Here is a 13,622-nt window from a genome sequence, read left to right on the forward strand (position 1 = left end):
AGTTAGCCATCGAGAGGCTAGGTCAGCTAGTCGGAGTCTATGGGTACAGAGATGCTAGAGGATTTAGCCATCAAGAGGCTAAGTCAGCTAGCCTGGGTCAATGGCTACAGAGATGCTAGTGGAGTTAGCCATCGAGAGGCTAAGTCAGCTAGCCTGGGTCAATGGCTACAGAGATGCTAGTTGAGTTAGCCATCGAGTGGCTAAGTCAGCTAGCCTGGGTCAATGGCTACAGAGATGCTAGTGGAGTTAGCCATCGAGTGGCTAGCAGAAAGGCATTGGTAGAGTATATTAGTGATGCTAGTGGAGTTCTGTCTCTTACAGCCATAGTAACTGGAGAGAACACCCATCTTATCTAGCACTAAAATCTTGTGCAAAATTATATCAGAAAAGTACATCTCGGTTAACCCAGAACTAAAGTATTGCGTAAGTGGTCAGATGTTCGATTAAGTTCTGGGTCCATATGTGTTAAGAGAAGAGATAGAACAAGAATCGGAACTGGAACAAAGAGCTCCACCCTCTTTATGAAAGTTACGGACAAAATGTCCCCTCCCTCTTCTGAAATTCAAAAGATGCTAAAACTTGCAAAATGGTGATTTGTCCAAAGCACCAGAACTAATGATGCTCATTACCTCACGCATCCCGTTGTATCAGATCTACCCTACCATTTATGTTTATGTAGTCTGTCCACAAGAGATGAACAGAAAAGACATGGAAAGAGGAAGAAACACAGAAAGAGAAAAGAGAGGAGAGAGAAAGGTGAGCTCATCTCATGAGGGGGTTGAGCCGAGCAGGCGAGTGACGGTGATTGGGTGACACTCGGTGAGTAGGCGTCGCTGGTCCTGGAGACTGATTCTGATTGGAGAATCCTCTGTGAGTGGGCGTGGCCGGTCCTGGAGACTGATTCTGATTGGAGAATCCTCTGTGAGTGGGCGTGGCCGGCCCTGGAGACTGATTCTGATTCTCTCTGTGACTAGGGGAGTAGCCGTGTGTAGGTGTGGAGGGCAGGTATCCTCCACAGTAGTGAGAGGGGGCGTCGAACCCCGTCCCTCCTCCCAACCCGGGAGAGGAGGAGAAGAGGCAGGAAGAGGGATTGGGGGAGGTGGAGAAGGAGCGGTGGATGGGAGAGGAGCAGGGGGAGCAGAGAGGGGAGGTCTGTAGACGCCAGAGGAGCTCCTCGTTGTTGCGGCTCAGTCGTTTCTTCTCACTGCTCTCCTTCTCTACGTTCTCCTGCAGGTTAGCGTTCTCCTCTGAGAGTTGCCTGGATGGGGAAGTGAGACAGGGTTACCTGGGGCAGTTTTCAGGAAAACTAGGCGTATTTCACACATCACTACCTCACAGGAGAGGCATTTGAACATAAACTTGTATTTTTTTTAATCAAAATGCGTTCTGGAACGTGAACTTTCATGTGCCTTAATAACAAACTTGTATGCCACCTGTTAATACAAATAAAATTGTTAAATTACGAGCCTAGTTGGTTTAGCCACGGAAAAAGACAGGAACCTTCCCGCTAGCCATGATCGGCTGAGATAATGGATGGGCTGGACATGCTGAGAGATGAGTTTGGATTGGTCTGCCATGTAGCACGCTTCTGTCTAGAACTTGAGCTGCTCAATATGTGTAGGTAATCCTTTCTAACGCGGCTTTTTTGAAAGATATCACAAAGAACTGCAACAAAGAAGTTGACAGAGTTTTGAAATCAGTGGAATGCCCGGTGGAAGCAGAGTATGATAGCTAAGGATATGGAGAAAATTCTGTCTCCGGATTACATCTTCAAACTAAGGGCAACCATAGCATCCGTGACAGAGAGGGAGAAGCGTCCATCCATGTATACGGGTAAGAGAGTCTAGCTAGCTACATTTTCAGATATTATATGTTTCTAATTTTGTCAGAAAGTCGTTTTCATTGCAAGTTAAATCGTACTGTTAGCTAGCTAGCTAACGTTAGCTGGCTGGCTCGCTAGCTAACATTACATGTATGATCTGTGTAGTAATATTATTAGTATCTCAGAAAGCGAACCTAGCTAGTTGGTTAAATTTTGTTACCTGCAGATTCATGCATGGTAGTAATGTTATGAGTTGGGATTGTGGTTCATTGTTAAGCAAGCTAGCTAGCTATCTACATGTCTAAACAAAATAGTATCCTGTGCATGTGACAAATAAACTTTGATTTTATTTGATATAGTGTGTGTTTACCAGAGACGGTAATGTGAAGAACAGCCCGCATGACCTGCACCGAAGTGAAATTAGGATATAACTTAGTAGCAATATCAAAAACAGAACGTGTCCAGATAAAAATATTGTATAAATATTTTATCATTATTAGATGATGCTTACCCGACACACTTGTCTAAATTGATGGGTCATGTGAAATACATGCTATAACCACCCCCTAGCCACATCTAGCGAAGTGGATGGGTCACTATTGTCTAGACATGTACACATGTTCATGAAATACAATCGATGGCCGTAATGACCCGCAGACACACCTGCTTATTTGATGGGTCATGTAATAATCCGGCCGAAGTGGAGTCTATTGTTTAGACATGTAGTTAGATAGGTAGCTAGCTAGCTAAACAATGAACCGGCATAACCCCAACTCATACTACTACCAATACAAAACATTGTCATAGCTGTAGTATGAATCTGCAGGTAGCAACAAACTAGGTTCAATGTTAACTAGCTTTTTACATTTTTTTTTTACATTTTAGTCATTTAGCAGACGCTCTTATCCAGAGCGACTTACAGTTAGTGAATACATATATATTTTTATTCTGGCCCCCCGTGGGAATTGAACCCACAACCCTGGCGTTGCAAACGCCATGCTCTATCAACTGAGCTACATCCCTGCCGGCCATTCCCTCCCCTACCCTGGACGACGCTGGGCCAATTGTGCGCCGCCCATGAGTCTCCCGGTCGCGGCCGGCTGCGACAGAGCCTGGATTCGAACCAGGATCTCTAGTGGCACAGTTAGCACTGCGATGCAGTGCCTTAGACCACTGCGCCACTCAGGGCATCAATGTTGTTGAGAAAAGTAGCAACACTTTTTGTAGTTCTCGATAGCTAACATTAGGCTATAACTAGCAATGCAAAGGGGTTTCTGAATCGAATAATATTACTACACAGATCATACACGTAACATTAGCTAGTGAGCCAGCAAGCTAACATTTTGTTAGCTAACTAACAGTATGCTTTAACTTGCAATAAAAATGACTTTCTGACTAAATTAGAAACGTACATCTGGAAAATTTAGCTAGACTCTTACCCGTATACATGCTTAAAGGCCCTTTTGGTGGATTGCTGCAGAGATGGTTGTCCTTCTGGAAGGTTCTCCCATCTCCACAGAGGAACTCTGGAGCTCTGTCAGAGTGACCATCAGGTTCTTGGTCACCTCCCTGACCAAAGGCCTTCTCCCCCGATTGCTCCATTTGGCCGGGCGGCCAGCTCTAGGAAGAGTCTTGGTGGTTCCAAACTTCTTCCATTCACGGCTTCACTGGAACCATTTAACTCCGCTTTGTGTCAAGTCACTCTGGTTCACACTGACCGTGGCGTGTGCAGAAAGTAGCCCATCACTTTTTCCTACTGATCTGTCAAAAGCGCCTGCTAAATTCAGGGCATCAATGTTGTTGAGAAAAGTAGCAACACTTTTTGTAGTTCTCGATGGCTAACGTTATATCTTTAAAAAACGGCGTGGTGGAAAGGACTGTCAACACATACTGAACAGCTCACGTTATAGACAGAACCGTGCTACGATTCCAAGATGGCGTAGCAGTGCGGTCGTGTTTTCTGTAGTGTGCTCATGTAAATAGCCAGTTTTTTCTGTTTTTTTCGTATATATTATATCAATCTCACTTTTCATCCTTCAACTAAATATACTTTCCTGCAACCCGCCTCACCCAATGTAGAACGGATTCTATTATTTCTTATACCTTTTTATCTAGAACCTCCGGCTGAAACAAGACAGCTAGCCAGCTAACTAGCTACTTAAAATTAGCCACCGTTAGCGGTTTTCACCATTGTCCGTGGCCAGTCTGCACATTCTGCGCAGCACGCTATCGACCCAGAACATATCGGATTTTCTGACGGAATCACTGAATCACTGGACCTTAACACCGGATCATCGCAACTAGCTAGCTGCAACCGAATGGATGTTGTTGTTGGCTAATCACCACTGTCCCGAAGCAAGCACCAGGTAGCCTTGAGCTAGCCTCGAGCCAGGCCCATCTCCCGGCTATCTACCTCTCTGTCAACCGGACGGGACCTCCTAGTGTCGACACGGAGCCCCGCTGATCCATCACGACTGGTCTGCCGACGTAATCGTCAGATGTGGTTTCAACAAGCTTCCCGTTGTGACGACCACGAAGATCCATCTGCTAGCCCCGGCCCGCTAGCACACGCAATCAACAGCCGTGCCTCCTGCTCGCCTGTAGCGTAGCAGCCACTGAACTGCTCCCGGACTCACCTATTGCAGTTCACTGGACCTTATGATCACTCAGCTACACAGCTGATGCCTGCTGGACTGTTCCTTTACACGGTACCCCATCCTGTTTATCTGTTTAGCCTCAGCCCAAACTTTCGTTGCCATTACCAGTTGTTGTCTTAGCTCTCTCGAATAACACCTGTGATTAATTTATGCCCCTCTCCCATGTCAATATGCCTTGCCTATTGCTGTTTCGGTTAGTTCTTATTATACAATTTTACTGTAGAGCCCCAAGTCCCGCTCAACCTGCCTCAGATAGCTCCTTTGTACCACCCCACACACACGCGGAGACCGGCTCAATCGGTGCCTCCAGTGATGCTATCTCTTTCATCGTCACCCAACGCTTAGGTTTACCTCCACTGTACTCATATCCTTCCATATCCTTGTCTGTACATAATGCCCTGAATCTATTCTACAACGCCCGGAAATCGGCCCCTTTTATTCTCTGTACCAAACACACTAGAAGACCAGTTCTTCAAGCCTTTAGCCATATCCTTATTCTACTCCTCCTCTGTTCCTCTGGTGATGTAGAGGTTAACCCAGGCCCTGTAGCCCCTAATATCACTCCAACTCCCCAGGCGCTATCATTTGTTGACTTCTGTAACCGTAAAAGCTTTGGTTTCTTGCATGTTAACATCAGAAGCCTCCTCCCTAAGTTTGAGTTATTCACTGCGTTAGCACACTCCACCAACCCTGATGTTCTAGCAGTGTCTGAATCCTGGCTTAGGAAGGGCACCAACAACTCTGAAATGTCCATCCCCAACTACAAAATCTTCTGTCTAGATAGAACTGCCAAAGGGGGCGGAGTTGCAATCTACTGTAGAGATAGCCTGCAGAGCTCTATCATACTATCCAGGTCTGTGCCCAAACAGTTTGAGCTTCTACTTCTAAAAAACCACCTTTCCAGAAATAAGTCTCTCACTGTTGCCGCTTGCTACAGTCCCCCCTCAGCCCCCAGCTGTGCCCTGGACACCATATGTGAATTGATTGCCCCCCATCTATCCTCAGAGTTCGTATTGCTTGGTGATCTAAACTGGGATATGCTTAACACCCCGGCCGTCCTACAATCTAAACTAGATGCCCTCAATCTCACACAAATTATCAAGGAACCTACCAGGTACAACCCTAAATCCGTAAACATGGGCACCCTCATAGATATCATCCTGACTAATTTACCCTCTAAATACACCTCCGCTGTCTTCAACCAGGATCTCAGCGACCACTGCCTCATTGCCTGCGTCCGTAACGGGTCCGTGGTCAAACGACCAACCCTCATCACTGTCAAACGCTCCCTAAAACACTTACATTTACATTTTAGTCATTTAGCAGACGCTCTTATCCAGAGCGACTTACAGTTAGTGAATACATATTTTTATTTATTTTTATACTGGCCCCCCGTGGGAATCAAACCCACAACCCTGGCATTGCAAACGCCATGCTCTATCAACTGAGCTACATCCCTGCCGGCCATTCCCTCCCCTACCCTGGACGACACTGGGCCAATTGTGCGCCGCCCATGAGTCTCCCGGTCTCGGCCGGCTGCGACAGAGCCTGGATTCGAACCAGGATCTCTAGTGGCACAGTTAGCACTGCGATGCAGTGCCTTAGACCACTGCGCCACTCAGGAGCTCCTTTCAGCGAGCAGGCCTTCACTTCAGCGAGCAGGCCTTTCTAATTGACCTGGCCCGGGTATCCTGGATGGATATTGACCTCATTCCATCAGTAGAGGATGCCTGGTTGTTCTTTAAAAGTGCTTTCCTCGCCATCTTAAATAAACATGCCCCATTCAAAAAATTCAGAACTAAGAACAGATATAGCCCATGGTTCACCCCGCTATATGCAACTTTTCAGGGAAGTCAGGAACCAATATACACAATCAGTTAGGAAAGCAAAGTCTAGCTTTTTCAAACAGAAATGTGCATCCTGTAGCACTAACTCCAAAAAGATTTGGGACACTGTAAAGTCCATGGAGAATAAGAGCACCTCCTCCCAGCTACCCACTGCACTGAGGCTAGGAAACACTGTCACCACCGATAAATCTACGATAATCGAGAACTTCAATAAGAATTTTGCTACGGCTGGCCATGCTTTCCACCTTGCTACCCCTACCCCGGCCACCAGCTCTGCACCCTCCGCTGCAACTTGCCCATGCCCCCCCTGCTTCTCCTTCACCCAAATTCAGATAAGCTGATGTTCTGAAAGAGCTGCAAAATCTGGACCCCTACAAATCAGCTGGGCTAGACAATATGGACCCTTTCTTTCTAAAATTAGCCGCCGAAATTGTAGCAACCCCTATTACTAGCCTGTTCAACCTCTCTTTCGTATCATCTGAGATCCCCAGAGATTGGAAAGCTGCCGCGGTCATCCCCCTCTTCAAAGGGGGTGACACTAGATCCAAACTTTTACAGACCTATATCCATCCTGCCCTGCCCTTCGAAAGTATTTGAAAGCCAAGTTAACAAACAGATCACCGACCATTTCGAATCCCACCGTACCTTCTCCGCTATGCAATCTGGTTTCCGAGCTGGTCATGGGTGCACCTCAGCCACGCTCAAGGTCCTAAACGATATTATAACCGCGATCGATAAAAGACAGTACTGTGCAGCCGTCTTTATCGACCTGGCCAAGGCTTTCTACTCTGTCAATCACTGCATTCTTATTGGCAGACTAAATAGCCTTGGTTTCTTAAATGACTGCCTCGCCTGGTTCACCAACTACTTCTCAGATGTGTCAAATCGGAGGGCCTGTTGTCTGGACCTCTGGCAATCTCTATGGGGTTGCCACAGGGTTCAATTCTTGGGCCGACTCTATTCTCTGTGTATATCAATGATGTCGCTCTTGCTGCTGGTGACTTTCAGATCCACCTCTACGCGGACGACACCATTTTGTATACATCTGGCCCTTCATTGGACACTGTGTTAACAAACCTCCAAACGAGCTTCAATGCCATACAACACTCCTTCAGTAGCCTCCAACTGCTCTTAAACGCTAGTAAAACTAAATGCATGCTCTTCAATCGAACGCAGCTTGCACCCGCCCGCCCAATTAGAATCACTACTCTCGGCGGGTCAGACTTAGAAAATGTGGACAACTACAAATACCTAGGTGTCTGGTTAGACCGTAAACTCTCCTTCAAGACTCACATTAAGCATATCCAATCAAAAGTTAAATCTAGAATCGGCTTCCTATTTCGCAACAAAGCCTACTTCACTCATGCTGCCAAACATGCCCTCGTAAAACTGACTATCCTACCGATCCTTGACTTCGGCGATGTCATTTATAAAATAGCCTCAAACATTCTACTTAGCAAATTGGATGTAGTCTATCACAGTGCCATCCGTTTTGTCACCAAAGCCCCATATACTACCCACCATTGTGACCTGTACGCTCTCGTTGGCTGGCCCTCACTACATATTCGTTGCCAAACTCACTGGCTCCAGGTCATCTATAAATCACTGCTAGGCAAATCCCCGCCTTATCTTAGCTCATTGGTCACCATAGCAACACCCACCCGTAGTATGCGCTCCAGCAGGTACAGTGGGGGGAAAAAGTATTTAGTCAGCCACCAATTGTGCAAGTTCTCCCACTTAAAAAGATGAGAGAGGCCTGTAATTTTCATCATAGGTACACGTCAATTATGACAGACAAATTGAGATTTTTTTTCTCCAGAAAATCACATTGTAGGATTTTTAATGAATTTATTTGCAAATAATGGTGGAAAATAAGTATTTGGTCACCTACAAACAAGCAAGATTTCTGGCTCTCACAGACCTGTAACTTCTTCTTTAAGAGGCTCCTCTGTCCTCCACTCGTTACCTGTATTAATGGCACCTGTTTGAACTTGTTATCAGTATAAAAGACACCTGTCCACAACCTCAAACAGTCACACTCCAGACTCCACTATGGCCAAGACCAAAGAGCTGTCAAAGGACACCAGAAACAAAATTGTAGACCTGCACCAGGCTGGGAAGACTGAATCTGCAATAGGTAAGCAGCTTGGTTTGAAGAAATCAACTGTGGGAGCAATTATTAGGAAATGGAAGACATACAAGACCACTGATAATCTCCCTCGATCTGGGGCTCCACGCAAGATCTCACCCTGTGGGGTCAAAATGATCACAAGAACGGTGAGCAAAAATCCCAGAACCACACGGGGGGACCTAGTGAATGACCTGAAGAGAGCTGGGACCAAAGTAACAAAGCCTACCATCAGTAACACACTACGCCGCCAGGGACTCAAATCCTGCAGTGCCAGACGTGTCCCCCTGCTTAAGCCAGTACATGTCCAGGCCCGTCTGAAGTTTGCTAGAGTGCATTTGGATGATCCAGAAAAGGATTGGGAGAATGTCATATGGTCAGATGAAACCAAAATATAACTTTTTGGTAAAAACTCAACTCGTCGTGTTTGGAGGACAAAGAATGCTGAGTTGCATCCAAAGAACACCATACCTACTGTGAAGCATGGGGGTGGAAACATCATGCTTTGGGGCTGTTTTTCTGCAAAGGGACCAGGACGACTGATCCGTGTAAAGGAAAGAATGAATGGGGCCATGTATTGAGAGATTTTGAGTGAAAACCTCCTTCCATCAGCAAGGGCATTGAAGATGAAACGTGGCTGGGTCTTTCAGCATGAAAATGATCCCAAACACACCGCCCGGGCAACGAAGGAGTGGCTTCGTAAGAAGCATTTCAAGGTCCTGGAGTGGCCTAGCCAGTCTCCAGATCTCAACCCCATAGAAAATCTTTGGAGGGAGTTGAAAGTCCGTGTTGCCCAGCGACAGCCCCAAAACATCACTGCTCTAGAGGAGATCTGCATGGAGGAATGGGCCAAAATACCGGCAACAGTGTGTGAAAACCTTGTGAAGACTTACAGAAAATGTTTGACCTGTGTCATTGCCAACAAAGGGTATATAACAAAGTATTGAGAAACGTTTGTTATTGACCAAATACTTATATTCCAACATAATTTGCAAATAAATTCATTAAAAATCCTACAATGTGATTTTCTGGAATTTCTTTCCTCATTTTGTCTGTCATAGTTGACGTGTACCTATGATGAAAATTACAGGCCTCTCTCATCTTTTTAAGTGGGAGAACTTGCACAATTGGTGGCTGACTAAATCCTTTTTGCCCCACTGTATATCTCACTGGTCATCCCCAAAGCCAACACCTCCTTTGGCCGCCATTCCTTCCAGTTCTCTGCTGCTAATGACTGGAACGAATTGCAAAAATCTCTGAAGCTGGAGACTCTTATCTCCCTCACTAACTTTAAGCATCAGTTGTCAGAGCAGCTTACCGATCACTGCACCTGTACACAGCCCATCTGAAATTAGCCCACCCAACTACCTCATCCCCATATTGTTATTTATTTTGCTCATTTGCACCCCGGTATCTCTATTTGCACATCATCTTCTGCACATCTATCACTCCAGTGTTAATACTAAATTGTAATTATTTTGCACTATGGCCTATTTATTGCCTTACCTCCATAACTTGCTACATTTGCACACACTGTATATAGATTTTCTATTGTGTTTTTGACTGTACGTTTTGTTTATTCCATATGTAACTCTGTGTTGTTGTTTTTATCGCACTGCTTTGCTTTATCTTGGCCAGGTCGCACTTGTAAATGAGAACTTGTTCTCAACTGGCTTACCTGGTTAAATAAAGGTTAAATAAAAAAATAAAAAATATGGCAGACCAATCCAAACTCATCTCCCGGCATGTCCAGCCCATACATTATCTCAGCCAATCATGGCTAGCGGGAAGGTTCCTGTCTTTTTCCATGGCTAAACCAACTAGGCTCGTAATTTAACAATTTTATTCATATTTATGGATGGAATACAAGTTTGTTATTAAGGCACATGAAACTTCACATGTTCCAGAAGGCATTTCTGCCCCAAAAAATACAAGTTTACGTTCAAATGGTGCTCCTGTGAAGTGGGGACGTGCGACATACGCCTAGTGTCCTGAAACGAGTCACATATACTAAATTCATTTTTAAACAGATGGGTTTATTGGTGTTGAAATACACCAGTTATGCTATTTTGGACCACCAGGTTGCTGAAGTCATGCAGCCTGTAATTTTTGTGTTTATACTTTTTCATAACGACGACGACAAGTTTGATGTCGGACGACAATAGAATGTTCATGATGTCACTGCGACAACTGTCTACAGACATGTATATAGACGTAGTATAAATCATCCTTTAGTCTTGAAATCTTTGGTTGTTTAGTCCACTACCGTACTCACTCTGTTTAGCACATGGCCTCACATGTGAATCCTTAAAGAGATGGGTGGGGCTAAGGCTTAAGAGGGTGTGAACGACGCTGAATGGGTGTAGACAAAGAAGAGCTCTCCAGTAGGTACCAAAACATTCAAGGGCCATTTTCTCAAAAGTGGGTTTACAAGTTTATCAGCTTTTCAAAGCAGAATTACTTTCCCCTTTGTTCCTCAACTGTAGTGTATGATGTAACATTTTCTAGCTCTGAGTCTCTACTTTTATCCAATGTGTAAAAAAACACAATTTCAAATGTTGCTACATGAAAACCAAATAGAGCCGGTTGGTTACATATTTACATTGGAGTCATTTAGCGCGACTTACAGCCACATCTCACAGTCACTGTAAGGAAGAACTGTCAATGATAACACAGATATCAGTGAAATCTAGGGTTGCAATTCTGGGAACTTTCCCCTCCTGATTCCCGGGGAAATAAGAAAAGGTATGCGCAAGTTGTATTATTATTTGTTATTGTTTTACAGATTTCTAGGAGCGGGGGGGGGGGGGGGGGGGGTGTTACCTGGACAGGGCTAGGTTATTGTCTATACGAGCCATCAGGTCTTCATTCTGTTGCTGTAGCATCTGCATCCGTTCCTCTAACACAACGTTCTTCTGGGCCTGCTCAAAAAACACAGAGAGACAATGTCAACTCTACTGTACTCTACGTTCTTCTGGGCCTGCTCAAAAAACACAGTCTTTGTAATGTACTGTCTGTTACAGTGTGTGTGTGTGTGTGTGTGTGTGTGTGTGTGTGTGACAGCATGTTGAGCCTACCACTCTCTCCAGGTCAGAGATCTTCTTCTCCTGTTGGTGTATCTGGTTGTTCTTCATCTCCACAACATCCTTCAAGCTCTTCAGATCCTCCTCAATGTGCTGGTACGGGGCTAGGGCATCCTATACACACACACACACACACACACACACACACACACACACACACACACACACACACACACACACACACACACACACACACACACACACACACACGAACACACACTGTGTTATCCCACAGGGCTGAAGCCTGAACATAAGCCAGGGGAGTGTTCAGTTTCAGGTGAGGTTATTCATAATGCGTTTTTAGTACCCCTATCTGTTCGTCAGTGCTCCTCCTCAGTGCCTCTTCGAAGCGCTTGGCCTTGTCTCTCAGACCACTCTTCTGGAACAACAGGGTATCCACCTGATCCTACACAAACAGTAAATATTAATATACCTCACTGTCCAAACACACCTGTAAACATGTCAATACCATTTTAGAAAAAAGTGTTCCAAAAGGGTTATTTGGCTGTCCCCATATGAGAACCCCTTTAGGTTCCAGATAGAACCCTTTTCGGTTCCATGTAGAACCCTCTGTGGAAAGGCACATTGTATATTTAGTGATCCATTTGATTCTATTAATCAGAATCACATTATATATTTAGTGATCCATTTGATTCCATTAATCAGAATCACATTATATATTTAGTGATCCTTTTGATTCCATTAATCAGAATCACATTATATATTTACTGATCCATTTGAATGAATCTGTGCTTATCTATTCATCTTATCAACTGTTACAGCCGACCCGGGATTCAATCTTCAACTCCCCCAAAAAACGACTCACGAAGCTAGCATGCTGATCGTCAAAACTATGGCGACTTCAAGTTTGACTGTCCTGTTAGCAACTTGACATGTGTGTTTACTATACCTGTAGAGAGAGTCTGAGCTTCTCAAAGTCTTCTTCCAGAGTCACCTTTTGCTGCTCATGAGCCTTCCTTAGGTCTAGAGAGAGAGAGAGAGAGAGAGCGAGAGAGAGAGAGAGAGAGAGAGAGAGAGAGAGAGAGAGAGAGAGAGAGAGAGAGGAGAGAGAGGGAGAGAGAGACAGAGAGAAAGACACACACACAGAGAGAGAGAGAGATACAGAGAGAGATACAGAGAGATAGACAGAGAGAGAGAGAGAGAGAGAGACAGAGAGACAGAGAGAGAGAGATACAGAGAGAGAGAGAGAGAGACAGAGAGAGAGAGAGAGAGAGAGAGAGAGAGAGAGAGAGAGAGAGAGAGAGAGAGAGAGAGAGAGAGAGAAGAGACAGAGACAGAGACAGAGACAGAGACAGAGACAGAGACAGAGACAGAGACAGAGACAGAGACAGAGAGACAGAGACAGAGACAGAGACAGAGACAGAGACAGAGACAGAGACAGAGACAGAGACAGAGACAGAGACAGAGACAGAGACAGAGACAGAGACGAGAGAGAGAGAGAGAGAGAGAGAGAGAGAGAGAGAGAGAGAGAGAGAGAGAGAGAGAGAGAGAGAAACAGAGAGAGAGAGAGAGAGAGAGAGAGAAACACGAGAGGATAAGAAAGAAGTCATTGAATGTTTTAGGTTTAACTTGCCTTGTCGGGAGAATTCGGACAAGTGGGGTCCCCACAAGGAAAAAGGCTTATTTAGGCTTAGGTGTTAGGTTTAGGATTAGAATTAGGGTTAGAATTAGGGTTTGGGGTTAGGTATAGGAGTTAGGTTAGGTAAGGGTTAGGAAAAATAGGATTTTGAATGAGAATCAATTGTTTGGTCCAAACAAGGATAGTAAAACAAAAGTGTGTGTCTTACCCCTCATGGTGCGAGCGTGCTCCTCGTGCAGCGTTGTCATGGTAATGTTGTGCATGTCCCTCAGCTCCTGAATGGCTGCCTCGTGGTTCACCGTCAGCTCATCCATCTGATTGGTTGATTGATTGATTGATTAATCAATAGATTAATTAGTTGATTAATTGGCTGGTTGATCGATTGATTGATCCATCATCACTTGTACAATTATGTGAGAAAAAATGATGTTCCACCCTTTAATCATCTCCCGAACAATTATCCATGAAGAACTGTATTTCACACA

The 13,622-nt window shown here is 45.0% G+C and overlaps 1 protein-coding gene across 1 annotated transcript; it reads right to left on the reverse strand.

Annotated features, from left to right (window-relative positions):
- Positions 1-762: 762 nt before the first annotated feature.
- LOC311121928 (uncharacterized protein) lies at positions 763-13,451 on the reverse strand (the record flags this gene model as incomplete). The annotated part of the gene is made up of 6 exons (XM_084196359.1): positions 763-1,258; positions 11,278-11,378; positions 11,532-11,651; positions 11,845-11,943; positions 12,448-12,521; positions 13,346-13,451. The coding sequence occupies 6 exons, from the start codon at positions 13,449-13,451 to the stop codon at positions 763-765; spliced, it is 996 nt and encodes a 331-aa protein (XP_084052485.1).
- Between the last annotated feature and the right edge of the window lie 171 nt (positions 13,452-13,622).

The sequence above is a fragment of the Coregonus lavaretus genome (genome assembly GCF_964263955.1).
Source record: "Coregonus lavaretus genome assembly, contig: HAP1_SCAFFOLD_5754, whole genome shotgun sequence".
NCBI lineage: Eukaryota > Metazoa > Chordata > Actinopteri > Salmoniformes > Salmonidae > Coregonus > Coregonus lavaretus.